Below are 27,484 nucleotides of genomic sequence, written 5' to 3' on the forward strand. Positions count from 1 at the left end.
GGCTCTACCTTCCCCCCGCCCTACGTGACTCACCTGGGATGTGCTTGGCCCAGCCAATGATGACCACAAGCTCCCTGTCTGCCAGGTCACAAAGAGTGGTCAGGGCCTTGATGTCACCCTCGGGCATGCCAGGGGGAGGCATGGCATACAGCTTGTCCGGCTCGGCCACCAGCAGGTAGGAGACAATCTTGGTCACTGCCAATGACCAGAGAAGAAATGTAAATGTTGGAGAAAAGAGGAAGGGGCTGGGGTGGAGCCTGAGATGGCTTAGAAAGAAAATTCAGGTTCTGAGGAGTCCTAGGAGGTCATCTCCCTTCCTTCTCTGACTCTACAAACTTGCTGGGCTACTGACAAATGTCCCTCCAAGGGAAGCTGCTGGTGAATTCTCTGGAGAGGAACATGCTTTGAATGGGAGGCATGGGGTTATTATGTTCTGGATGCTGGGGCCCATGTCTTCTTAGGATCATGCTTCACTTAGAGCCATATTCTGTAAATCCCCCAGGGAAAGGCCATCCGAACGAAGCCCAAAGCACCCAACACCAAGCCAGGCACTAATGCGACCTTCCTAAGATCCATACTGTCCCATAACCAGCAGTGGGAAGGTGGCATTGCCCCAAGAGATGCCAGATGTTCCAGGCACTCACATGGCTTTTTAGCGGGTGGAGAAATCTGTAAGCTCAGGTACGGGCTGCTCTCAGAGTCCAGCCGTCGTTTGTATTTCTGGCGGCCTCCACGCACTCGGTCAAGGCGCACACCTGTTGGGGAGGAAAGGGAAAAGGTGTCAGGTTGTCCAATATTTGGGTGCTACCACTAACTTGTCAACACTGACTTTGGACCCCATGACTAGATGCCTTTCGGATTGCTCCTTGGCCAGTCTCAAGCCAGGCAGTCAGACAATCCTAAAACAACTGTCTGATAGTAATGGCCCATCCCAGCTGCCAGGGCCTGGCCCCGTCTCTGGATTTGGCATCCTCCTGAAACCTATCCCGAGCAACCTTGAGCTCTCCAGTCCTCTGTTTCCAAAGGGAAAGCACAACAGAAGCACTCCTCTAGGAGTAGGGGAAGGAAGACTCATTATCGTAGATCTGCTGTGAATCCAGGGAGTGTTGAATTAGCTTGCAAGAGAGAAAAGGAATCTGTGCCACTGGCAGGCACCTCAAAAAGAATGAAAACAAGGATTTTCAAACTTTTCACATAAGCAGCATCCTGATGGGTGTTCACTACAAATAATCAATTTCTGGATCCCACCTTCAGAGATTATAGGATGGAGTTCTACAGTCTGTCTTCTAGAACAGAGGGAAGGTGAGGATTGGTCAGGGCAGCAGAAGCAGGGGTGTGGGGGCACCTGGGTGGCTTAGCAGTTGAGCATCTGCCTTCGGCTCAGGGCATGATCCTGGGGTCCCGGGATCGAGTCCCGTACAGGGGGCCTGCTTCTCCCTCTGCCTATGTCTCTGCCTCTCCCTCTGAATAAAGAAAATCTTAAAAAAAAAAAAAAAAAAGCAGGAGTGTTCGCAGTCCTGGGCCACATGCTCCTAGATGGGGATGCAGGTGAGGTGGTCCTGGCCATACGAGGAAAATAAATACCTCAAAGTCTCCCAGGAGCAGGTGCAAATGCAATCGTGGCCGCTCACACTAACATCCCTCTCCAGGAGTGAGGCCCTATCCTAGAGAGATGTGCTATTTCCCTGGTTTTATATGGCTTCCAGAAACCCACCCCACCCATCAGGCCCTGCTGTCTAGACAGACGTGTTGGTGCCATTTGGCACTCTTCCCAGGGTGGACAGGCCTCAAATGGCCTCCTCATCCAATGGCACACAATGTCTGCAATGCAAGAATCTCAGGCTGCCCCCTAGGAATCCGAGTCAGCTTGTTACCAAGGCCACTCCAGGTTACTGCAGCTGTGCCGACCAGCAGGGCCCCAGACCGTGAAGGGGGCAGCTGAGGCCCACGCCGCGCAGGACGCAGACCCGAGTGCTGGCAGGACTTCAGCTCCCACCCCCACCCATGCCCTGGGAGGCTGGCAAGACTGAAAGTGACAGTGCCGGGCTTCATTCACACGGGACGGTGAGGACACCCATGTCCTGCGCACCTACTCCACGCCGGGGTCTGCCTGGAGTCCAGGATGAGCCCCTTCCCCACTTCAACGCCTTGCTCTCCCCTCCAGGCGGCCCATCTGACCGCAGGCAGCTGTCAACTGGAGTGGGAACTGCTCAATAAAACACAGAAAGAGCCAGGTGATCCTTAGCAAGGCAAGGGGATGGGCAGTTGCCACTCCCTCACTACCTCCATCTAGAATGTTCTCTGTCCTGATACAGGGCCTGGCCCGTAGTGGGTGTTCAAGATGCACCTGTCTTGATGCATCCATCAATGGGCCTCCTTCCCCTGACCCCCGTGAGGGCTGGGTGCTTCTTCCAGGGTTCCAACAGCACCCTGGCTTCCCCTACTGACCAGACGCCGCTACAGCCAGCGGTTCTGCTCTCCGTCCCATTCCAGGGTCTGTCGTGGTGTCCAACGCCCAGCGGATGCTTAGAAAGCCAGAGCTATTACTAACATCATCACCATTATTATTACTACTCTTCCCCAGCACTGTGTACACCTCTCTGGCGAGTCACAGTAAGAATAATCAGGAGAACAGCCTAACTTATCGAGGACTTTCTCTACGTGTTGCCTTTGTAACCTGTAGCATATACGACGGCACCATTATCCGCATTTTATAAATAAGAGCCACTGAGACTCCAGCAACTGGGTAACGTGCCCAAAAAGAGCCAGTACACACTCTTTGTTACTCCAGGGTACAGTCCCCCAGGGCCCAGCGGGTATAATCTTTCCTCTAAATTTTCTCCTTCATATCTTCACAGCATGATGGTCAATGGCTCCAATCAATACACGCATCAATTACCAGCTTATTCTGTTTTCTGAAGAAAAGTAGTCTGTTGGGTTTGATTATGCCCCCAACTGCTACCTGACATGAGCCAGGCTTGCGTCCTGGCTTCCTGCCTGCTTTCCCAGGTCGTATCCCAGCCACACACCCACGAGGGCTCCAGCCCACAGGATCCCATGAGCAAGGGCCCAGGCCTGTCCTGACCCCTCATGGCTCATACGGCCTTGGCCCAGGTGGCTCTCACAGCCTCAGTCTCATCATCAGGTACAGGGGCGAGGAGGCCATGGTAATACCAACTCTGCTCACCGAATATGGCTTTTGGGACAACAGAATGACATCACTATGGGAAAATGCTCTGTTAACTGGCAGTGGTTCCAGTAGGCCAGGGGAGGCCATCGCTCCCAGCAGCACGCATGGCAGCATTCACTGGAACTTCACATGCATGCCTCCTTGTCCTTGTTTCCCTCTGTTGTGACCCACTCTTAAATTCAGTGGGTTCTTTTTTATTTTTTTAAGATTTTTAAATTTATTCATGAGAGACACACAGAGAAAGGCAGAGACAGAGGCAGAGGGAGAAGCAGGCTCCCTGCAGGGGGCCCGATGAGGGACTCGATCCTAGGATCCCGGGATCATGACCTGAGCCAAAGGCAGATGCTCAACCACTGAGCCACCTAAGTGCCCACATTCTGTGGGTTCTTAAGGGAAAGGGCCCACTTCAGCACTGCTTTCTGAGCTCCCTTCCTCCTCTACTGTCTCAGGCAGGTTTTTTTCATTATATTTAGGGTAGAGGGGTCCCAAGGTGTAGGCCTGTGCTTGCCAACCCAGGGAACCCCTCCCCACAGGCTGGGCCCCACCTAAGTGATGTAGCCAAGTCCCTTTTGTCCGCACTGCTCCCAAAGGCAATTAAGATCTGGATTCTGGGACACCTGGGTGGCTCAGTGGTTGAGCATCTGCCTTCAGCTCAGGTCCTGGAATCGAGTCCCGCATCAGGCTCCCCTCAGGAAGCCTGCTTCTCCCTCCGCCTATGTCCATGCCTCCCTCTCTGTCTCTCATGAATAAATGAAGTATTAAAAAAAAAATCTGGATTCACCCTGGAAGGCCCAGTTCAAGTACCATCTCTACTGAGAAGCCCTTCCTGACCCCCCCCCCACCCCGCCCAGAGCTGGCCATGCCTATCTTGAGCTCCCTTTGCTTATTCTCTATTACAGCAACTTTTCACATCACACTGTGTGCTCATCCCCCTGGTAGACCAGGGGCATCTCCTGGGCAAGGACCTCTTTCATCTTTCTCGCCCAAGCTCAGCACCTAGCCCGTGGGAGCCACCAAGCATCTGATGCACCAGCTCAAATGCAGCCTTCACATTCAGGAAAACAAAAGAATCGTTGGGTCTGGTCCTTTTTCCAGCCTCCAGAAATGCACTCTCTTAGGACAGCCCATCCCTCATCAAAGTTTCCCCTCATATTGAGCTAAATTCTGCCTCCAGATCACTTTCCACCTTCCGTCCCATCCAACGAAGACCATCCCCCCTTTCACAAGACAACCCTTTGTGGACTTTAATATCCTTGGGCACTCTCTTTTGATGGCCAAGCACTCTTCATTTTCTATATTTGTACAATGCTTTCAGGCCTGTCACCTCCTTGCCTTCTACACATTAGTCTTTATTGATGTAGTCTGCTCTGAACTGAGCACAGTCAGCATCTCAAGGGCAGAGACAGTGGACAGGTCTGAATTCCTCTGCATTCTGCCAAAACAGACATTGGTCAACTATGTTTATATTTATTATCTGCCGATGTGTTTTTATATTTTCTAGAGTACACCACTCACAATTTTAGTAAATAAGATAATGGCCCAGACTGCGTTCTCATCCTGAATGTTGCTCCAAGATGCTATATCATGAATCCCTTAAAAATACATCAAATTCTAATGGCTGGGTCTAGCAGACATGATTAGTTGTCTACACAATTGTCTTTCCATTCCCTCTTTCATGCTCAGGGAACTGGGATTTTGTTGGTAGAGGCAACGTGCCCGGGGCCACTCCTACCAATTTAGGTCCCTCCCTGCTTCCCCAGTTTCCGTGGTAGCAAGTGCTGGTCATATGACCTGGTTCTGGGCAATGGGTTGTAAGGGGAAGTCCATGCTGGGGGCTTCTGGGAATGGTTTTGCTTTTCAAGACACAGACAGGTTTGGTGCAGCTCTGCCTTTCTCCTGCCCTGACCTGGAAGGTGAAGGTTAGAGCTTTGGCAAGCAACCTGCAGCCATGAGGCAGCCAAGTGAGGACCCCAAAGAACACCAAAGAAAGACAGAGAGAGCCTGCATCCTCAATGCTATAGCTGAGAAGCCTGTAAAATGCCAGCAATCGTCCATCTCCAGAGTCCTTGGTAGGTGGGAAAATCGATCTCATTTATTGATGCTTAAGCCACTAGCAGTCAAGTTCTCTGTAACTTGCAGCAGAAAGCAATTTTCAGTGATAAAACGGGCAATTATTTCCTAAATTAGGATGCTTAAGTCTTACAAACACCAAATGGGGGCCAAAAAAAAAAAAAAAGGAAGACAACTTGAACTTGAAATGAGAGTTGCCTTATTGTTTGTGTTCTCATGGTTTTAGCAAAATATCTAAAAAGCAGGCTCAAGGAGCCTATTAAAATACAATTAACTTATAATCACTGTCTGGGATTATTAGATTATATCACCTCATTGATACTTCTTGAATTTAAAAACATTAATAGTACTTTCGTGCAAAGTATTTCAGACCTCTAAGTACTGTGATAAATACATATCCTTTGTTTTAATCAACGTTCAATACTGTGAATCCCTGAACATGTGCAGGCCAAAATTTAAGTATTCATAAATTTGCTAAGAATACAAAAGATTGGTAATCTCTGGAATCCATGTTCTTGTGCAGACTGGGTCCTGTGGTTGAGCCCAGGATGGGGTAGGGAGCTGTCCTCCTAGACCAACATGATAACACCCCTAAATCTCGTAGACACGAACGCATATAAGGAGAAGTTCACAACTACTGCCCAGCTGTTCCTTGGTACCAGCCTCTGCTCTAAGAATTGTACATATGTTATTTCACCCAGGGATTGCCACATCCTTATGAGGGAGATTCTATGAGCCCGTTTTACAGAATGGAGAAATTGAAGCTACGAGAGGCTGAGTAACTTGCCGAGACCACACAGGTAGGGATGAAGGCTGACTTTGACCTCTGAGAACGGTTATAGTTCTCACCTGCTTGCTGGGGCAATTCCTGCCAGGTTTCTGCAGGCTGGCAGTTGTTAAAAGTTCCCCACTCTTGCTAGTCCTGGGGTACATCACCACTTCTGACTGGTTCTCACCCACTCTTCTGTAAATAGTTCCTTCATGAAGTGCTCTTTGGTGTCCGGGGACCTCTGTTCCTTCCCAGCCCTGACCAGGACAGTGGGGAGGTGATATGTGCTTGGTCAGCCTTGCCAGGAATGGGGGAAAAGGCAATGTGAACAGGAAGAGTAGCCAAGTCCACGCTGAGATGCTCCATCACAAAGGACTGAAAGCAAAGACCCACGGCCCTCCTGGCTGTGGCTTGCCAGGCTCATCTGGGGACTGTGTTTGTTCTGTGGGTATCAACTGTGCGGATTCCCAGAGAGGTATGTGCCTCCAAAGCAGAAGAGAGAAGCACTAGCCTCAGGTCAGACCTGGATGTCATCCCTGACTCTACCTCTTGGTACATGAGTGACCTTGAGCAAGTTTCCTCACCTTTCTGTGCCCTGATTCCTGCACCTGTATGAAAACAATAGTATGTGCCTTGGCTCGTCGTGAGGGCTGGATGAGTTAGTACGTGTAAAGCACTTGAAATACTGTAAATGGCACCAGAAAGTGTCAGTTAATATTATTATGATTAAAAATACTCTTCTCTATTGTGACCGTATCACTATCAACATCCTGGCTATGATACTGTGCAAGTTTTGCAAGATGCTACCATTGGGAGAAACTGGGTAAAGGGCACATGGGATCTCTGTGTATTATTTCTTAACAACTACATGTGCATCTCCCAATTACCTCAAAAAATAAAAAGATTAATTTAAAAAACTATCAGCTATTTGTGGAAATATAAAATGGTGCAGCTCTTGTGGAAAACAGGTTGGCAATTCCTCAAAAAGCTAAACAGGATTATCAACCATATATCACCTAGTGCAGCAATTTCATTCCTAGGTACATCCCAGAAGAACTGAAGTCAGGAACTCTAACAGGTATTTGTATTTTAATGCTCATGGCAGTAATACTCACAAGAGCCAAAAGGCGGAAGCAAACCAACTGTTTGTTGACAGATGAAAGGATAAACATGTGGTGTATCCATACATAATGGAATATTATCCAGCCACGAAAATGGATGACATTCTGACCAGCCTGCATGGACCAACCTTGAAAATATTACACTACATGAAAGAAGCCAGATATAAAAGGAGAGATATTGTATGATTCCATTTATAAGAAATATCTTGAATAGAGAGAGGGTAGATTGGAGGTTACCAGGGGTAGGAGGGTAGAGAATAGGGGTCACTTTTGTTTCATGAGTACAGGGTTTCTGATTGGGATGATGAAGGTGCTGGAGAACCAGAATCACTGTCAATGTGCTTTAGTGCTGCTGAATTGTACACTTATAGATGGTCTTCACAATGGTCAGCTTTGTTATAGATATTTTGCCACAATTAAAAAGATTGATAACATGACATACCTGAAACCATTGAACTGGGTACTTTAAGCAGGTGAACTGCATCTCAGCCAATATTAAAACTCTTAAAAATACTTCACCTTTCTCAGGTTGGTGGAAATAAATAACATAAAATGTGTGCAAGTAGCCAAGTGCCTAGTACACAGTAGGTGCTTAATAGTAACTTCTTTCCGTTCATCTGCCTATGGAAGGTGGTAGGGTCTGGCAGGAAACTGAGAGCCTCCTTCTTAGAAGAGAGAGACACATCCCCTTAGTTAAAACTACATGAGTCCGATACAATTAAAAAAAAAAATTCTTAAGGAACAACGGCTCAGAGAGGTTGAACATTGTGCCCAGGAGCACATGGCTTCTTTCTGGAACATGCTCACAGGGCGGAGCGCTGCCTCCATCTGACCCTGGGACAGAGGCTCTGCTGTGGCTGCAGCTGTGTGGCCCCCAGCCCCTGCCAGGCTCATCACAGGGAGGTGCCCTCCATCTGAGTGCATCCCACTTCCCACACAGGAAATATTAGAGAAGCAGCAGGGCCACTCTGGGGGCAGAAAATCCCTGGAAGGAGGGGTGCCAGGTTCCCCAAACCTCTGTTTCCACCCACGCCTATCTGCTAACCTCTCCAGCCCCCTGCGGTACGTCTTTGTCCAGAGGTGGCAAATGACACATCCTGGATCAGATGTCCACTTGCCAACTGGATAAGGTCAGGCTTCTGACTTTTTTTCTTAATGGAAGTAAAATAATTCCTGCTTCCCTCCACCTCCCTCCTTTCTTCATTTTCCCTCCCTAAGCTGGACAAGATCCCAGTCTTTCAGAAGTAAAAATAGCCAAGTGTGCAGGGGCACCGTGGCCGGGGCAGTTCAAGTTTCTTTCTTTTCTACCCAGGCACTAAAAATACCCAGCTAGGGCTCTGAAGAGCGTGGCCCTGCACCTGGCCCAGAGCCTGGCCCAAGTGCTGCTCCTGTCACATTTCTCTTCCCACAGGAAACGTCCAGACAAGGCTGGAGAGGGAAAGGCCTCGGAAGCTGTGTCCTCCCCAGCCTCCTCTGCAGAGCTGCTGCCTGCGTCTAAGGGCAGGATCCCTCCTGACATTGCAAAGTCTCCAGGGTCAGGACCCTTCCCTTTGCCTCACCCACAGACCCCACCCTCTCACCCTGCTCCTCTTCAATTCAATGTCCCCGGTTTATGAATGATGTGAGCAGGCTCACACCTGTGCGGTGCTTCACAGTTGACAAAGCGATTTCTCTATCTCATTAGTTCCACATAAGAATATGGAGGGAGAGAGAATACAGGATTGTTATTATTCTCCTGTGAAAACTGAAGCTCAGAAAGGACAGGAAACTTGCTCAGGGACACACAGCCAAGAAACATCAGAGGGTGGATCTGAACCTTGACTTCCGAGTCCTATCTCCTCTTCTTGGAACTTGAGACCACCAGTCTCTGGGATCACTGGCATGCCATGGAAAGCCTCTGAATGATACAGACTTTGAGTACTTGCTGCTTTGAGGTTCTGAGTCAGTAGGTATGGGGTGATGTCCAGGAATGGATAACTTTTCAACGTTCCTCCAGTGATTCTGACTACTTGCCAGGTCTGGGGAGCACTTACTAAACCTGTTTTACTCAGTACTTTATCTGACCGGTGTTCTTCCTTGGGGACTCCGATTGACTCTGTTGGTAAGTTCTACCAAATTACAGCTGACTCATCTCTAGAAAGAGGAAACCACCCAGAAGGTGATGTGGGTACCAAGAGGCTGCAGGTCATGTGGGCATGCGGATGGGTGTCCCAGCATGTGCGGGGCTTGTCCTTTAGTGACTTATCCTGCGGGGGAATCTGGGTGACAGGAGAGTTCAACTTCCTGCCTAGGACAGGATGGCTATTTGGGGCTGCCTCTAACCCTGGTGCCATATCATAACGGTGAAGAGAGAGAGCCTTGCGAGTGGATAAACCTTATATTCTGGGGCTTGTGCCAATGGCTCCTGGGTGGGTACAGTGGTCCTGAGTGATGAGTTCCTGTCCTCTTGTCTGTTAGAGTATCCATCAGCTGCTCTCTTCTCTGGACCCTTCTCACTTAGGCCATCACGTGCCCAAGGACATTTCGGCAAGCCTGGGTTGTCCCTGCATTCCCAGCTGCCAAGAAGTCTCCATCCTACATTGTACACGCTAATAGGGGAAAGCTATTCAGGCCCAGTCTCCCCTTCCTTTCCCTTCCTCTCTTCTCCCCTTTGAGGAAAAGCTATAGGCGAAACCATCTACACTGAGTTGGAATGGGCTTCTTAAAGGAATCCTCATGTAATCCAGGAGACTAGCTACCACTCAGCTATTATTTACTAGCAGTGCGGCCTTGGGCAAATTAAACTCACGAATGAGGCCTGCCTCCCATTTCCTAGTCTGTGGCAGACATTGCTCATCACTTACAGCACTCTTGCCTACTGATCCCAACTGAGCGTAAGCCTTTGGATCCTGTATCTAGGCAGCCACTCCCTACTCTACAGCTGATGGTCCAAATAAAGGCAATTTACCACCCAGAAGCCTGAAATATTTATCAGGTTCTTTGTACCTCTAAAACTTTGATTCTGTAATGACAGATCTTAATCTGACTTCGGGAACCTCTTAGGTGGGCTTCAGGGGTTCTGTGTAGCCCCTAAAACTGCAAAATTTTATGTGCAAGTTCTTGTGTGTGTTCTATGACAGAATTTCCACGGGATTTTCACAGGAATTCATGAAACTCTTAATCAATAACAATTGGGTTAGAGGCTGTCACAGTACAAGCATGCAAACAAACAACTGTATAAATAATTTCAAGCTGAGAGAAGTTCAGTGAAGAAGCAAACAAAGGGATATGATAAGAAAGGAAGTGGGAAGAGAGGTCTTTCTGAGATGACATTTAAGTTAGGGCTTCAAGGATGAGGAGCCAGCCACGGGGAGAGCCAAAGCTCCTAGGATAGAAAAGGGTCTGTCATGTTTAAGGATCAAAAGTAAACCAGTGAGACTGGAGCAAAAGTGAGCAGGAGTGAGGGGGCAGGAGAGGAATGGGACCAGATGACACTGAAAAGGTAGGGAGGGGGCTGCTGGATCACACAGGGTCTTGAAGACCAGAGTACAGTGCTCAGATTCCGTACTAAGTACAACAGAAAGCCATCGAATACTATGAAGCCAAGTGACTGAATCATATGAGTGTTTTAAAAAGATCACTCGGACTGCTGTGGAAATCAGATTAAATAGGAACTGGAATCAGAAGTCCAATTAGGAAGCTGTTGCGAAGGTCTGGGAAGAAGATGGTGCTTCCCAGAACCAGAGTTCACGGCCATGGAGATGAAGAAATGTAGGAGGATCCTGATATACATTTTTGATATTGACTCAGAAGGAGTCCAGGATGACTTCTAGATTTTGCTTGAGCACAGAGTAAACAGGGGTGCCATTCCTGAGACGGAAAGGCTAGAGTGGCAGGGGAGGGGTGGGGCACAGTTGGAGGCACCCTCTAGATGTGTGGAGAATGTGATGCCTCCTAAGGCACCCAAGTGGAGGTGCCAGCAGGGCAGTTAGACACTGGTATCTGGAATGGACAGGATGAGCTAGAACTAGAGGTCTAGGATGGAGAGTGAAGAGCCCAGTTCCAAGTCACATAACAGCAACACGTAAAGAGCAGGAAAAAGATACGTTTGCGAAGAAGACTTGATAAAGAGCACAGTGAGAGAGGTAAGGGGGAAACCTGGCCAGCAGGGTATCCGAGAAGCCAAGAGAAAAAGGCACAAGGAGGCTGGCCAGCTGTTTGGAATATTGCTGAGAGGCTGAGTGAGGGAAGAGAGAGGAGTACCCGATTTGGCGACCCAGGGGCTGCAGGTTGCAGTGTGCAGGCTCAGGGTTGGGGGGGTGCTGGGGCGTGACGGGGGACAAGCTCATTGTACTCAAAAATAGATTCCAGCAGGATCAGAGACCTAAAGAGTAAGGCACATGAGGAAAGCATTTATTTCGCCTTTTTAAAGATTTTTTTTTTGAGAGAGAGAATACAGGGAGAGAGAGAGAGAAGCAGACTCCCAGCTGAGCAGGGAGTTGAACACAGGGCTCGATCCCAGGACCCAGAGACCATGACCTCAGGCTATGGCTTAACCACTGAGCCGCTCAGGCGCCCCATGAGGAAAGCATCTTTACAAAAGCAGGCTAGGAAAATAACTTTTTTAATAACATAAAAGTGCAAACCATAAAGGAAAAGATTGATAAATTCAATTTATTGAAATTACTAACTTCTGGGGCGCCTGGCTGGCTCAGTCAGTTAAGCATCTGCCTTTGGCTCAGGTCATGACCCTGGGGTTCCTGGGATGGAGACCTGGGGGGCAGGGGGGGGCGGGGAGTCTGCCCCTCCCTCTCCCTCTCCCACCCCTACCCTGATCGCTTGCAAATCTTTAAATAAAAAAATTACCAACTCTTGACCATCAAAGGGCTCTGCCAAGAGAAGAAAGCCAGTGGGGAGCTTTTTACAACACCAACAACTGAAAAACTGGAACTAACAAAATGACCAGAATATATAAAGAATTCCATGACCCATGAGAAAAAAATAAAGTAGAAAAACAGGGAAAAGGCTGTTTCTGCATCTCACAGAAAAGGAATCAAGTGGCCACATTCTCTCTGACAATGGAGAGAATACATATTAAAGCAATAAGACGACACCACTTTACGCACACAAGCAAAACCTAAAAAGCGTTGGTGAGGATATGGAGCAACCAGAATGTTTGAACACAAGTAATAGGTCGGTACAACCAAATCAAAAACAGTTTCCTATCACCTCGGAAAGCTGAAGATGCACATACCTGGCACTTCTCCCGCAGGCCCGAAATCCCTTAGGCATGGACACCGGGACTCCAGGATGTGTGCGGCCCTGCTTCCTCAGCCGTAGGAAAGAAGAACAAACTCTCCGGGGCTCATCCAGTGATACCAGAGTGCAGGAGTTTGCAAACTAAGGGCTTTCAGCCAAACCCGGTGCTTTGCCTGTTCGTCAGAACACACCGCTGTTCATTCATTTCTACATGGTCTGTGGCTGCTTTCACACCACAACAGTGGCAGAGTTGGGCAGCTGCAGCCGAGGCCCTCTGGGTCTCAAAGCCTAAAATATTTATTCTCTGGCTGCCTCCTGCTATCCAGCAATGAACGTGCCTGAATTATAGCACCACACGGCAGGAGCATTCATCTCAGAGTATTAACTTTACGTATATTTTTGGCATGTAACAGTGCTTGCCCAACGAAATACATCATTCATTCCCCTTTTCCCATGGCCTCCCATCCAAATCCAGACTACAATTCCCAGACTTCCTCGGAGAGGCATGGCTACATGACCAGGTTCCATCCATGGGCTGTGAATGGAAGGAACATGTGCCACTTCTGGGTCCCATCCTTCCAACGACTGGGTCCCATCCTTCCAACGAGCTGGCTGGGCTAGGCTTCCTTCTGGCTGCCTGAAAGATGATGATAACTGGGTCCACCCGCTAAGGCTGGCCAAGCTGCCAACCAGTCCTGGATCACCTTTGACTTCTGGACTGTTACACTGAGAGAGGAGAGAGGACCACATTTCTATCCTGCTTAAGCTTCTGGTTTTCATTTATTTGTTTTGAGAGGGGAAGGAAATTTTTTTTTTTTAATGAAGCTTAGCCTTCAGCTAACTATAACTATTTTTCTGGATCTACTCAACGTTTACTTTTAAAGGAAGTTTTTGGGTGTTCCATATTTATTTATTTGTTTGTTTGTTTAAAAAGGTTTTATTTATTTATTCATGAGAGACACACAGAGAGAGGCAGAGACACAGGCAGAGGGAGAAGGGAGCCCAATGTGAGACTCGATCCCGGGACCAGGATCATGGCCCTGAGCCAAAGGCAGACACTCAACCACTGTGCCACACAGGCTTCCCATTTTCTTTTGTTTTTAAAATGGATGGGGTAAGAAAATGGATATAATAAACGCTATCAACTCTTAGGGGAACTTTTGTTGGAAAGAGGAGCAGGGTAAGGTAGCAGTAGGTAGATGAAGGCAAAGGTCAAAATACAGTTGTGGGTTTTTTTTTTAATTTAAATATTTTGTTTTTATAAGGGGAGAATAGAAGTATGTTTGTCTGCTAATGAAAATGATCCAGGGGCAGACTGGGTGGCTCAGCGGTTTAGCGCTGCCTTCAGCCCAGGGTGTGATCCTGGAGACCCGGGATTGAGTCCCACGTCAGGCTCCCTGGATGGAGCCTGCTTCTCCCTCTGCCTCTCTCTCTGTCTCTGTGTCTCTCATGAATAAATAAATAAAATCTTAAAAAATAAAATAAAATAAAAAGAAAATGATCCAGGAGTGACGAAGCATTTGATGATGCTGGAAGCAGAAATGATACTACAGGATACTACAGGACTGAAGTCCCTGAGGAAGAAAGAGAGAGCACAGGTGGAGAGACTGGCTTTTGATAGGAGCAGAGAAATCTCCAACAGGGGTGAAGACAGGAAGCAACAGGTAGGTTTATGGCTTCAATAACAGGTGTGTAAGAAACTCCCCCACTTGACTATTTTTAATTTGTTCAGGACAATGTAAAGCAAGGTCATTGGCCAAGGATTGGGGAGAGAGGCTCTGGGAGCTTCAACATTGCCTTCTGGATCATGGAAGAAAATCAATTACATAACATGATGAAGAATATCTATCTCAAATCAATGGCTGACACCCTACTTTGTGGCACAACTCCAGGACTTTCCCTGAAGAGGGGGAGCAAGATGGAAATGGCTAGGAATAGGATTCCCATGTTACAGAGGAGGAAAACGGGGCTTACAGAGGCTTAAGTAAAGTACCGGAAGAGGTGATCAGTGGTGACACTGGGGTCTCGCTGGGTCTATATGACCACTGAGCCTGTTATGTTGTGCTTTGGCACACCCATTCCTGCATGAACAGTAATAAGGATTCGGCACAGACAAGATCATCCCCTATGACTTCATGCAGTCAATATCTCCCCCACCAAAGGTCATCGGGTTGTCATGCCTGAGTGGCCCCGAGGCTTCAGGCCCCATGGGAAGCTCTCGTGGGCTGTCAGACTTGAGTGCATATGCGCACGTGCGCATGTGTGTGCATCAGTGCGTGCGCACGCGTGTAAGATGGAACGTGGTGCAGCAGGGCAGGGATGGGGGTGAGGGTTACAAATATACGCCAGTGTTCTTGGGCTCTAGTTCAAAACTATTCTCTGAAGTGCCGGAGAGTTGGTTTGTTTCAGAACACTAATGTATTTTGGAAAAGAAAAGGAATTTTTAAAGGCAAGTCATCTCTCATCCTCTTTCTTCCTTCGCAGGGCCAGAAAAGTGGTATTTCTGGCAGGGGCTAGAGGCAGAATAGTCTATAAATACAAAGCCATTAAATCCCATGCAGCGGGAACCTGATCGGAGCCTCCTTTTAATTTCCTGACATGAGCTGGCCACTAACCCAATTACCCAGAATCCCCGGAGGAGCCCTCCGCCCGCCCAACAAGCACAAAGACAGTGAGAGCATATTGCATGGATGTCGGCCCAGCTTTCACTGAAATCAAATATCTTTTAGAAAACACTTGGGGAAAGGCAGGCAGGGGCCGAGGGGAGGAGGAAATGGAGCGGGACAGGGAGGCCGCAGGCCTGAGGCAGGTGATGTGAGGTGAGGGGAGCTGAAGGGAAGGCGAAGCTCGCAGGACGAGCCTTCTAGAGAGAGCTGCTGAAAGCTCAGAGCTGTGCCGAGGCACGGGGGCTCCCTGAGAAATGCAGCACATGGTATTCCAGGCTCTTCCACTCAGGGGCTGTCAGGCCAACACCCTAGCCAGGCCGGGAAGCCCGCCTATCAAGGGAGAGCTTCTCCACGGTTGTCCCAAGGGAGATGCTCATCCTGACGTTAGACCCCAGACAGGGGGCCAGCTCAAGACGGATACCACCTCTGAGATGCCCACCAGGGAATCCAGGAGGAAAACCAGGGCGGGCAGTACGCCCCGCCCACCACAATGGGTGGGCTGCTAAAAAAGCTCAGTGCCAACCTGACTGCCTTTGAATCAAATACTAGAATAACACGCCCACAGAGGTGACATCCTGAAGCAATCCCACACTGGATTTCACCAAGTCATGTTCCATCTGGTCCCCACCTTGACCCGCTGATGGGGAGAGCAGGTTTCAACACCCCTGCTGTTCCGGTGAAGGGTAGAGGCCCAGGAGCGTAAGGGAGAAGTAGCAAAGCACAGCGAGCTCCCCTCAGGGCTGGGGGAGGGCCCGGGCATCAACTCCCAACCACGTGTGGATTTTGTATTCAATTTTTTATGATGAGAAAAATCACTTTTTTCCCCCTCCCTGAAAGTAAAGACTTTCACACACTGGATTTGCTTAAAGTGGGCAGACCTTTGGGCATTGCCTACATGGCTCAGTCGATGATTCCAGAGCCTATGGCAGCCTCAAGGAAGAGGCTGGTGTATACAATGGAATATTACTCAGCCATTAGAAATGACAAATACCCACCATTTGCTTCGACATGGATGGAACTGGAGGGTATTATGCTGAGTGAAGTAAGTCAATTGAGAAGGACAAACATTATATGGTCTCATTCATTTGGGGAATATAAAATATAGTGAAAGGGAATAAAGGGGAAAGGAGAAAAAAATGAGTGGGAAATATCCGAGGGGGAGACAGAACATGAGCGACTCCTAAATCTGGGAAACGAACAAGGGGTGATGGAAGGGGAGGTGAGCAGGGGGTTGGGGTGACTGGGTGACAGGCACTGAGGGGGGAACTTGATGGGATGAGCACTGGGTGTTATTCTATATGTTGGCAAATTGAACACCAATATGAAAGAAGAAAGAAAGAAAGAAAGAAAGAAAGAAAGAAAGAAGAAAGAGAAAAGAAAGAAAGAAAGAAAGAAAGAAAAGAAAAGAAAAGAAAAGAAAGAAAGAAAGAATAAATAAAAGGAAGAGGCTGAGCCAAAGGAAGCCACAGGACCAGACATCCCCCCGCCACCCCGTAGTGGCTGCCCCCCGCCCCCGCCCGAATCATGAAGCAGTCCCTCACGCTGTTTTACTTGAGAAAAGCAAAACTGTTAAGAGACCTCTAGGGCTGCTGGACAGAAGGTAGGAAACAGCCTTCGGATGCGTAGGTGGGATGCGAAGGAAGGGGAGCAGGCATTCACATCCTTTCTCCAGCCTCCCACCACCCCGCACCCCTGCACAGAGGAGGGGCCCCAGGACCCCAGTCCCCGGTTCCCCCATGTGAGGCCCCCACTGTGGAACCTTAAGGAGGAGGAGCAGCTCCCAGGAAGCCTGGAGTCAGGTCAGTCTGAGGGAAGGCAGAGGGAGGCAGGGGAGCAGGGAGCCCGCACCTGTCCCAGGGGCCTGGGCTCCTGCTCACCAAGTGGTGGAGGGACAACCGAACAAAAGCAGAAGCCAGGGCAGCTGCCAAGAGTCCCTGCCTGGCGGGGACCCAGGCTCCTCAATGAGGCAAGCTCCTCCTAGGGGGGCTGGTCCCCGTGGATCTTCTGATGGCAGGATCCCGCCAAGGCTCAGCCCTGCGGGGGACAGAACTGAAATGGAACCGCTGGGCTTTGTCCACGTTCAGTGCCTTTGTGTCATCCTGCCCCCTCCGGATTTGGAACTGCCAGTACCGGGGCGGGTTCTGGTGACTGCCGCCTCCTCCTCCAGGCTGAGCTCCAGAAAGGGCCTCTCCAGGCTGGGTTACCTCAGCACACCTGCTCTGCTCCTGCCAACAGTCTCAACCCTTTCCCACATCCCGGTCCTGGGCCAACTACAGAGCTGTTTAGAGCAGAGGGAGGCTGAGGTTGGGGCCCACTGGAGGCAGAGCTCCTCTGAGACACCCCTAGCTCTCCCTCACAGAGTCCTGGGACACACAGCATCTACTTCGCTTCTCAGAAGTGGCCTGCCGGGTACCTAGCTGCATTTGCCATCACTGTGCCCTTGGCCACACACTTCTCTGCCATCAATGGGCTCCCCTCATCATTCCCCCGTTTTGCGGGGGCCTCCAGGAGACACCTGCACTCTCTTCCCAGCACTGGGTAGTCCCCGAGGAGAGTCTTCCTTAGACGCTGTCCTTAGAAACCATCAGGGATGTCAAGTGGTGGTCCTCCCATGTCCTCAACTCTCCTTCTGCCTCCCCAGCTCTCCAGCTCACAATCCTGGGCTGAGGGTGGGGTGGCCTGGGCTTGGGGCAGACACAGCACAGAGCATGCGAAAGCTCCAGGCTCTGGGCCCAGCTCCCCACGAATCACAAACCAGCAGATGGCCGAGGGTGAGAGTGGCCTCGAACCCCAACCCTGCAGACTCAACTCTGTCATCCTTCAAACTCAGGAGCGTATTGGTAGCACGGCAGCTCCCTTCTGCTCTAAGATCCTCAGATGCTGTGAAGTAAGCAAAGAGAGGCCACAAACCCCAACCAGGAAAAGGCCACTGGACAGCTGCCCCCAGCCTGACCCAGCGCCCTCACACCCAGCTTCCCAGGACAAGGTGGCAGGACTGAGGAGTGGGGAGCATCTCTAAGACCTAGACACCCTTAAGTTGGTTTCCAGCAGGGCATATAAGAGGAAGTCAGCACTAAAGCAGACTGCTGAGGTTCTTATGCCTCAGTTTCCTTCTCTGTGCACCCCAGGATACTCTGGGGAAGCAGAATGAGCCTGGTGTAGGAGTCAGTGGACCCGGGTCAGCCACTAGTTGGAGTCACACCTACAACCAGGATAAGACCAAAGTCATGTAGAATCAAAATGAACTAACGCACAATCTTTTGGCAGGTCTAAGAAAGCCTGTTTTTTTTTTTCTAGAAAGAGAACTGTTCCTCAGTTGACCCCCCACACACATACCCATGAAGCAGCTGGCGTGTTTCTAACAGCTCAGTGGGTTCACCATCTCAAAGGCGGTAAATGATGTGGTAAATGATGCGGCTAATGAGAAATGCAGTTGAAAGGCCAACATCTATATGATACGGGGGTAGTTGAGGCTGCTTCAGGACCTTCTGCTTTAGAAGTGCACACACAGGGCGGGGCTGGGCTCAGGGGGGTGGTGATGGGAACTGGGGGACGGGGTTTCTGATTTCAGCAACAACGAGGTCCAAGTTGTCCAACTGACAAAGCATCTTATCTTAAATTCGTGCCTTCTTTTCTCCAGGGGATGCAAGAAGAGGACAGTGGGAGGAGTGCTCTGGGGCCCTCAAAGGCTGGGCCTGACTTCCAGAAACTTCCCTCTCAGTGAGGGACTACATTCCAAACTGGCTTCTTCCCTTTCTCTCCTAGCCCTTCCCCATTATGTGATCATCAGCACAAACCCCTTTTCTTTTCCTGCCTCCTTTCACTTCTGGAAGGATCCTAGGGCCCAGAATCATAAAAGATATGATTGATATGAAAGAACCTCCACCAGCTCCCTCGAAAGCTGGGGTAGGGGAGAAATACACACACACACACACACACACACACACACACACACACACACACTACCCATCCCCCAAAATGGTCTTGAAGGAGGGTCACCCATCTGAGCAGATCAACAGGGGAGGTGAAGAGGAGCCCCAGAGCAGCGAGGTCCACATAATGAGAGCCACGTTATCATTTTAAATTTGCAAGTAGCCACTTTAAAGAAGGTAAAACAGAAGCAGGAGATCTTAATATCATCATGTTTTGTTTAACGCACTACATCCAGAATATTATCACCTTAACATGCAATCAGTTTTTTAAAATAATGACTGCACTATTTAATTACTATACTTTTTGTCATCCTAACAAGTCTTTGAAATCTGGGTGTGTCCTACCCTCAGAACCCGAGGCCTGTGCCTCCAGGCTGGCAGGCTGACACAGCCGCAGAGGAGGAGGAGACAGGAAAGTGAGAAGATAAGGTGGCGGGGAACATGGCAGGCAGAAAACCTCCACAAGGTGACAGTGGTGTCCTGCCCATGTGCAGGAGAGCACGGCTGCTCTGCTCAGGTGAAGAGGACATTACGTGTCATTCTGGCCCTTAATGTCTCTGCTTCTTGTACTTCCAAACTCTGGGCTCCGCTGCGAGGTAGAGCAGCATCTCAAACAGCATCTGAACCAGGGCCTCGTCCCACCCAAGAGGAGGGCCTTCCCTGGGAGGCCAAGCTAGCTTTCTAGGGTCCAAGTGGGGTCAGGGTTTCCCAAAGGATCCTCAATGGGGAATGTCTAAGACCTGCCTTCCTGACGCCCCATGTCTCCCTTAGGAGTGGAGCTCTAAGGCCACTGTAAACCCGTAGGCAGGGTGTATGTGAGCAGGGTCCTCACCTGGGATGTGTGCAGAGACTTCCAGGGTCTGCATTGCCCTGGGGACAGGAACACAGGACCCTGAGACCCCCAGTCAGAGCACAGCATGGGTATGCAGGCCTCTTACCTTCCTTCAGCATCCCCACTTTGAGGCATTTCATGAAGCGGCAGGCCTGGCATGACTTGCGTCTCCGTTTTGTGATCTCACACTCGTTGGTGGCTGGGCAGCTGTACTCGATGTTCCCTGTAACCAGACACAGACAGGGTTGCCAGGTGGTGTCCAGGGCCCCCACCGCCAACCAGAGGCTGGATGGGGATTAACCCGCCAGACCCACAACTGCCCCTCATCCCAAGCTTCCCATAGGGCAGTGGCTCTCCAAGTAGGTGCTCTGAGGCACTTGTCAAAATGCTTCCAACTCTCTCCAATACAGAGATCCCAGTCCCAGCAGTCTGAGTGGGCCAGGGCAGCCACAGTTCTGAGGAATGGTCACCCTCAGCTTTGAAGACACCGCTGAGCTGGCATTTTATCCCAGGCAGAGAACACCCCCTGCACTGACCAGAATGTTGGTCATTCTAAGCCCTTCCTCCAGCCTGGGGTCCCAAGTCACGGGAAAAGCCTCTCAGAAGCTCTGGCCCCACATGGCCCTGGGCCTGTGCTCCACACCCCACTAGAGGCTCAGCCCTCTCCAGCCTGTTGATCTTGAAATCATTTTACTTTCCCTGAATCTTAGTTGCCTCATCTGCAAAACAGTGTGATGTCTCCGAAATGAAAGATTAGCAAGATCATGGTTATAAAATTGCTTTAACAATTATATAAAAACCCTGGGGTGCCTGGCTGGCTCAGTTGGTGCAGCACGGGCTCTCGATCTCAGGGTGGTGAGTTCAGGCCTCACATTGGGCGCAGAGGTTAATTAAAAAAATACATATACACTGTAAAGCACTCTTCAACGTTGAGCTGGTGATTATATAACCATAGTTCATTACTAGAGAAGGAATTTGTGATCATTTTCTGTCTCACCCCTTTAATGAATTATAATGGCTACCCTGAACCTGACCCACGCTCCCTCCGTTTACCTCTCTGGCCACACGGAGATCAGCCCCTGCCATGGAGAAGCCAAGCAAGAAAAGCGCGTTGAATGAATCACCTACTGAGTCCTCATAGTGATCCCATGGAGTAGGAATTGATGCTGTCTCCGTTTGCCAAGAGAGGCTGCAGTTGCCTTTGCAACACAGGACAGAGCCTCTGTCCTTTGTACTCTTACCTGCCTACAATTACTTAACAAAGATGGACCATGTAGCTCTACATGTGAAGAACAAACCAATGGGAAGGAAAAGGGGGCTCAGTGGAGTGGGGAGGGTAGGGAGGCAACTGGGAGGTAAAATGCAAGGCAGCGACCCCAGGGCTGTTTTGTTTTTATTTGGTCTTCTTGGCCCCTGTCCCAAATCTGTGGGGTGGTCCAGAGCCTGTGGTTTTTGGAGAACAGACTTTGAACTAGGGTAAACCTCCTGTCCCCACCCCATCCAGATGCCTACCTGCTGAGGGAGCAAGAAGTGACTCCCAGAAGGCTGCCCACCTGACTCCCCTCCTGAGGCCCAGGGACACTCCCCTGGAGCAGGGGTGCTGTCCCGTCCACCTGGCCCAGTAAGAGCAGCCCCCGAAGGGTCACTCCCAGCCTGAGACAGGGCTTGAGAGGGTAGTTCCAGGTCTGCCTGGCCTCTGAATCCCCTCTACACACACACACACACACACACACACACACACACACACATCGATCTTAGTGGTTCCAACAGTCCCTTCTACTATGCACCTGCTGGCTCTCACTCCTCACAAGAACCCTCGGAGGTGGGCCTCTCAGGGCCTCATTTCACAGACCCAGAAACTGAGACTAGGGGAGTGAAATGAGTGATTAAAGCCACACAGATCCCCTGCACCACCTTGCACCCCACGAGAAGCTTGGGAAGACCAGCCAGGCCCCTCTCTGCTGCTAACCCAGCAGTGGGGAGGGGGCGTACCTCAGCCTCCTCATGGTGGCCTATGAACAACAGCAACTGCCAGATTTTCTGAGAGCGGGCCGGAACCAACTCCTACCCCTGACAAAGTGCTCTGGAGTACTAAAATTATTGGGCCCCAGTCACAAGGTGAATGCTCACAAGAGCTTTGTGGTATCCTTAGCCCCCTTTTGTACTGGTGAGGAAGGGAGCAGATCTGCCTGGGGCACCTTAGGTTTCCCATTTCTCTTCTCTCCCTGTCTTTGTCTCTGAATTCTAGCTACCTCACCTTATCACCTTTGTCCCTCCCAGTTCCTGCGGGTTAGGGAGCTCTAGAAGTCACCCTCTGTGCTGGGGGTGGGAGAGGGCAGGAAGGGGAAGGGATGAAGATTCTGAGTGCCCCTCCCCTCTTTTGCCCAACGCTATCCATTTCCTAGGGCACTCTGGCTTGTGTGACTTCTTGGCAAATAATTTCAATACTCCCAGAAGCGTGAGAAACTGAAAAGATAAACAGGAGAGAAACACAAACAGAACCTAATTCATCCAAGGCCATCTTGGCTTTGAAGGCTCTGTAGAATTTGGGCCCTGCTGCTTCCCACCTCACCCCTCTCTCTTCTGCCTCAACATCCCCATCACTTTCCATAAGTATCAGTTCCTGCAACTCAGTGATAACCGACGCTTCCAGGCCTTGGTTCCAGCTGCCCAGAACAACCCCAGTGAGCTCTCTCCACCACCCCACCACCCGGCTTAGACCCCCAGGGCCCCCGGAAAGTAGACGCTGCTTCTCCTCCCTCTCGCCCGTCTGACCCCTAGACCAGGTGCCTTGCACACGGCAGGTGCTCAATCCACACCCAGAACCAACAGTGACAAGTGCTCATCATGAAGCAGCCACCGTTCTGCTTTTCATACAGGGCCTGTTTCATTTTCCCAACAACTCTGAAGGGGAACATCTTTTTTCTCCATCTTAGAGTTGAGAGAGGTGAGCAGAGCCCAGGAAGAGGCAGAGCAAGGGCTTGAACCCAGATGGTCTGGCTCGAGTCTGCCTCTGAACCACTGTGCAGTGAGCTCACAGGGCCCGCTGCGGGCCCGCGTTCACCTGGCAAGGTAACTCACGCTGCCTTGGGAGGCCACTTGCATGCTGCCAGCCCTTCACCTTCACTGGTCTCGGCTGCACAGCCAGCCTGTCATCTCTTGAAGGAAGATGGGTCCCAGGTTTTGCGGGGTTGTCGCTCGAGCAGGAGGTCAATAAATGTCTGTCAATTTGGCACCGGTGCCCTCCCAGGACAAGGGGACTGAGCGTTAACAACAAGAACCCAAGCAATGTTCTTGACCTCGTGTGTGTGTGTGTGTGTGTGTGTGTGAGAGAGAGAGAGAGAGAGAGAGAGAGAAGAGAGAGAGAATTCTAATTTTATTTATTTATTTTTGTTCCTTTCAATTTGTTTTATGGCCCAAGCGGCTAGCTGCCAGCAAAGCCAGGCTGGTGGCCTTGCCTTGTAATTTCTATAAGTGCCTCCTCGATAAAGTGATGAGATTAATTCATCAGAATTCCTTTGGTCTCTGGAGGGCAGTCTAGGAGGGCTCAGGAGCAGGGAGGGGCGTCTGGGGTGCACACACACATACTCGCCACCAGCTGCAGCGAGGCAGGTTTGGAGGTGGGCTCTCATAGGACAAGGACACAGCCAATGGCAAGCATACATTCGGGGTTCTAACACAGGAGGGTGTCCTGCAGAGACACAGGCAGATGTTACTTCAGGCAAAGTCACCTAAACCTCTCTGGGTCCATTTCCTCATCTGTAAAATGGGCCCGGCACATTCTCATCATCTAAAGTTGTGTGATACTGGGACGGAAAGCACATAAAGGGCTCAGTGAGGTCAGTGTGGGGGACGGAAGCAAGGGATGGAGGCAACTCTGCTTACTTTGACATCCAGGCCTGTCGGTCAGGGTCAATTCAGCAAAAGTCTCTGGGGTAAGCCTTTTCTAGGTGTCAGATGTGAGGCTGGCCACTCACTGACATTTAAACACATCAGCACCAGTGACCTCAGAGTTGGTGTACCTGCCCCTGTAGTGTGGCAGGGAGGCAGGAATGCCCAGGACCTGACCTGGACTTCTGCATGACCTCTGACCTCAAGGTAGAAGGGAAATCCCCACCAGCAGCCCTCTTTGATGCTGTGCCCCAGAAGGAAAGCCCAAGGGCATCCCCATCAGCTGTCCCTGGCAGCTGCAGGCAGTGGGCAATCCTCTCCCGGGGCTCACGGGTGGCACCAGGGGGGCTCAGAGGGCTCCTGGGGGATGCATGTGTCAGAGGCTGCTGGCTAGCATCCAGGCCTGAATGGCCACTGCTTTAGGTCACTGTGGTGCAAGGGCGGGGATGGCAGTCACCTGGTTCCACTCCCCTATCTATTTCACCTCTGGGGGACACAGACTCTGTCTTCCCCACGTGGCCCATGGTCCTCAACTCCATACCCTTCCTCCTCCTCACCCGCCAGCTGGATGAGCTCATTCATGCCACCAGCCCTCGCTAGCACCTGTTTGATAAGGATCAGCAGCAAGAGGCACTGCCAGTGCTCTGCACCCTTGTCTCCCTCTGCCTGCTGGATGTGTCCACTGGGTTCCTCACACTTCCTCCACTGAACCTATCTTCACCCAACATGCTCCTCTCACCATGTCCCTTGTCTCAGCAGAACGACCACTAAGCCACCCCACCGCCTTAGGTCAGAAACGGAGGTGGCATCCGGAATCCTTCCCTATCAGTCCGAAGGTCCTTCTCATCCTATTCAGTTTATTTTTCACCCCTCCATCCCCTCTGGCCACAGCTAGACCCCACACTCAGGGCCTCTTGCCTCTCGTCTATGCACTAGCCTCTGTTCAGTGTAGCACCCACACCGCCCCTGGAGTGATGCTAATAACCTTCCTGTGCAAAACTCCTCTATCACAGCACACTGAATGGCAGCATGACAGTGAGAACTGTTGCAGAAGAATGGATGAAGTAAAAAATCAAAGTAGCCAGGAGCGCCTGGGTGGCTCAGGAGGTTGAGTGTCCAACTCTTGATTTCGGCTCAGGTTGTGCGATCTTGGGGTCCTGGTGTTGAGCCCTGAGTCAGGCTCTGTGCTGAGCATGGAGCCTACCCAAGATTCTCTCTCTCTCTCTCTCTCTCTCTCCCTCTCTCCCTCATCTCTCCCCCCACAATGTACTCTCTCTATATATATAAAAACAAAACAAGGGCAGCCCTGGTGGCTCAGCGGTTTAGCGCCGCCTGCAGCCCAGGGCGTGATCCTGGAGTCCCGGGATCGAGTCCCACATGGGGCTCTCTGCATGAAGCCTGCTTCTGCCTCTCTGCCTGTGTTTCTGCCTCTCTCTCTCTCTGCATCTCTATGAATAAATAAAAACAAAACAAAACAAAACAAACAAACAAATAAAAGTAACCAAAGAGGCTGGAGGTCTAGATGACATGACATTTGTACGGTAGAACCTCAGAAAGCCTCAGGCATGGAAGGCTCAAGATACAGAGGAAGACGTAATGGAGTGTGGGGCTGAATACAGGGAAATTCGCTGGTAATCTGTATGTAGAGAATACTTAGCTACCATTCCATGTGGCCACCAAGGAGTCCTCCACGACCCATCCAAGAGAAGCCAGCTTAACATGAGCAAGTTAAGTTCTGGACTCAAGAATCTAGACTCTGCTGTGAGCAGAGGGAAAGCTAAAGCTGAAAACAGGATGACTGAACAATGAGACCACCCAGCCCACCCCAGGCCCACTCCCAGAATTCTAGCAGTCGGTAGCACTCCCACCTGAAGAAAGGAATTTATAGAATTCTTATTGGGGAGACTGTACAGCATCATAGAGAAGACCAGCAGATAAATATAAACCAAGGGAATACTCCTTCTATGCTTTTTATCCCTATTTGTATTTAAGACAGACAGCCAAGAATTACCAATATATTTATTAAAAAAAAAGTCTTCAATCTGAAAGACAAAACAAAACAAATAAATGAGGGAAAAGGGTGTGAGAAGAAACCAGGACAAAGCAATAAAGTAGCAACAAGGCTCACAAAGCAATTATCAGCATACTATCACCCTGAGAAGAAAAAAAAGCCCACTGCATTCATGAAACAAGAACAGCATGCAATAAAAAGGAAAAAAATGTATAAAATGGAGCTCATAGAAATTAAAAATATGAAAGCCACAATTCAGGAGCTGAGGAGCTACTCTAGAACAGAACAAACAACGAAGAAATAGACAACAGGCTAGAGAAGACGTAAGAATCAGACAGATCCTAGAAGCTCAGTATCCAATCATCAGAAGTTTTTAAAAGAGAAAGGGTGAAGACGAAGTTGTCACAAGGGCAGATATCAAAGAAGAGAGGTAGGAGGGGAGTGGTGGAAATTTCTAAGACTTGAAGAGTATGAGTTTCCAGACAAAAGGTAAAAGCCCAAAAGAATGAATGAAAAAAGCCCTGGATAAAATTGTAGAGGTGGAGAACAAATTAATAGCTGCCAAAGGTCAGGGAAGGGAGAGAGAGAGGGAGGTGGTTACGGTATAATAGGGCAAAGCCAGGAATCCTGGGTACATGCAGCTCTATCTGATTGTGTCCATGGAGTGAGAAAATTGCATAGAATTGCAAAGAACTAAACACACACACAGAATGTACAACTGGCAAAACCTGAAAAAGATGTTAACTTCGGGGGAAACTGGGTGAAAGGAGTATGGGATCTGTCTGGATTATTTCTTAAAACTGCATGTGGTAACTCTTCGATGCTCACAAAACAAAAATATGAAATAAAAAAAAATACAACACAGACTATACCATAAAATTTCGATCCAAGAGGGCATAGAAAGAAAAGATTCTAAAATTTTTCAGAAAGTAAAAAACAAGTCAAATATAGAAGATCGAGAATAAGACTGGTCACCATATCTGAAACCACAAGGGAAAAAAAGGCCCAAGAGAAACACACACACCCTTTGTGCGCATCGCCACTTTTTTTCTTCTTAGCACTCATCACCTGACTTCATTTATTCATCTTGTCTCTTATCTGCTCTGTTCACTGAAGTTTCCCCAGCACTGAGAACCGTGTGTGCAAGAGTAAGATCTCAATATACAGTCAGTTGCTAGAGGACGACTTAAGCTTCTTGAGGGCAGGACCAGAAACTAAGAAAAGCAGCAGGGTGTCATATGGGGGAAATTACTTCCAGCCAAAATTTTATACCAAGCCAAGATATAAATCTTACGTGTGGGTTGAAGGAATGAGTAAAGACATTTCCACACTTCCAAGACGTCAACAGTTTTACTTTCCTCATGCCTTTCCAGCATCTGCTCCACACAAATTAGTAGAAGCAGAAAGAGGGAAAGGTAGGATCCAGAAGAAAGGTGATCAAACCCGGGAGAAGAGTCAAGGACAAGTGGAGGAGGAACTAACAATAGGCAAAGAGATTTAACCAAAAATTGTGATGCAACCATATTCAGACAATGGAAAGATGGGAAATGTGTGTGTGGTTGGGATGGGTTGTGTAATTGGGACTAATCATTGTCCGTAACAGGAAGTCAAGAAATAATGCGAAAATGACCAACTCAGTAAACAGAGCTGTAAAATCATATTCATAACTATGACGACAAATGCTAGAAGAAAATTTTTCTTAAAGGGCTAACTCTGGATCACGAAGGAAGGAAAGACAATATGAAGGGCCAGGGACTGTTACTT

The 27,484-nt window shown here is 49.6% G+C and overlaps 1 protein-coding gene across 4 annotated transcripts in view; it reads right to left on the minus strand.

Annotated features, from left to right (window-relative positions):
* The window catches only part of ESRRB (estrogen related receptor beta), a 108,533-nt gene that overhangs the window by 17,778 nt on the left and 63,271 nt on the right, over positions 1-27,484 (minus strand). The window contains exons 3-5 of one of the 4 annotated variants that reach the window (XM_055304156.1): positions 19,925-20,041; positions 645-755; positions 34-195 (exon numbers count right to left, since the gene is read on the minus strand). In XM_055304156.1, the coding sequence (XP_055160131.1) occupies positions 34-195; positions 645-755; positions 19,925-20,041 (390 nt within the window). Of the gene's footprint in view, positions 1-33; positions 258-644; positions 756-19,924; positions 20,042-27,484 lie in introns of all 4 variants that reach the window. The other 3 variants (XM_055304159.1, XM_055304158.1, XM_055304157.1) reach the window with 3 other exon arrangements.

Source organism: Nyctereutes procyonoides, unplaced genomic scaffold (assembly GCF_905146905.1).
Source record: "Nyctereutes procyonoides isolate TBG_1078 unplaced genomic scaffold, NYPRO_anot_genome, whole genome shotgun sequence".
Classification (NCBI taxonomy): Eukaryota; Metazoa; Chordata; class Mammalia; order Carnivora; family Canidae; genus Nyctereutes; species Nyctereutes procyonoides.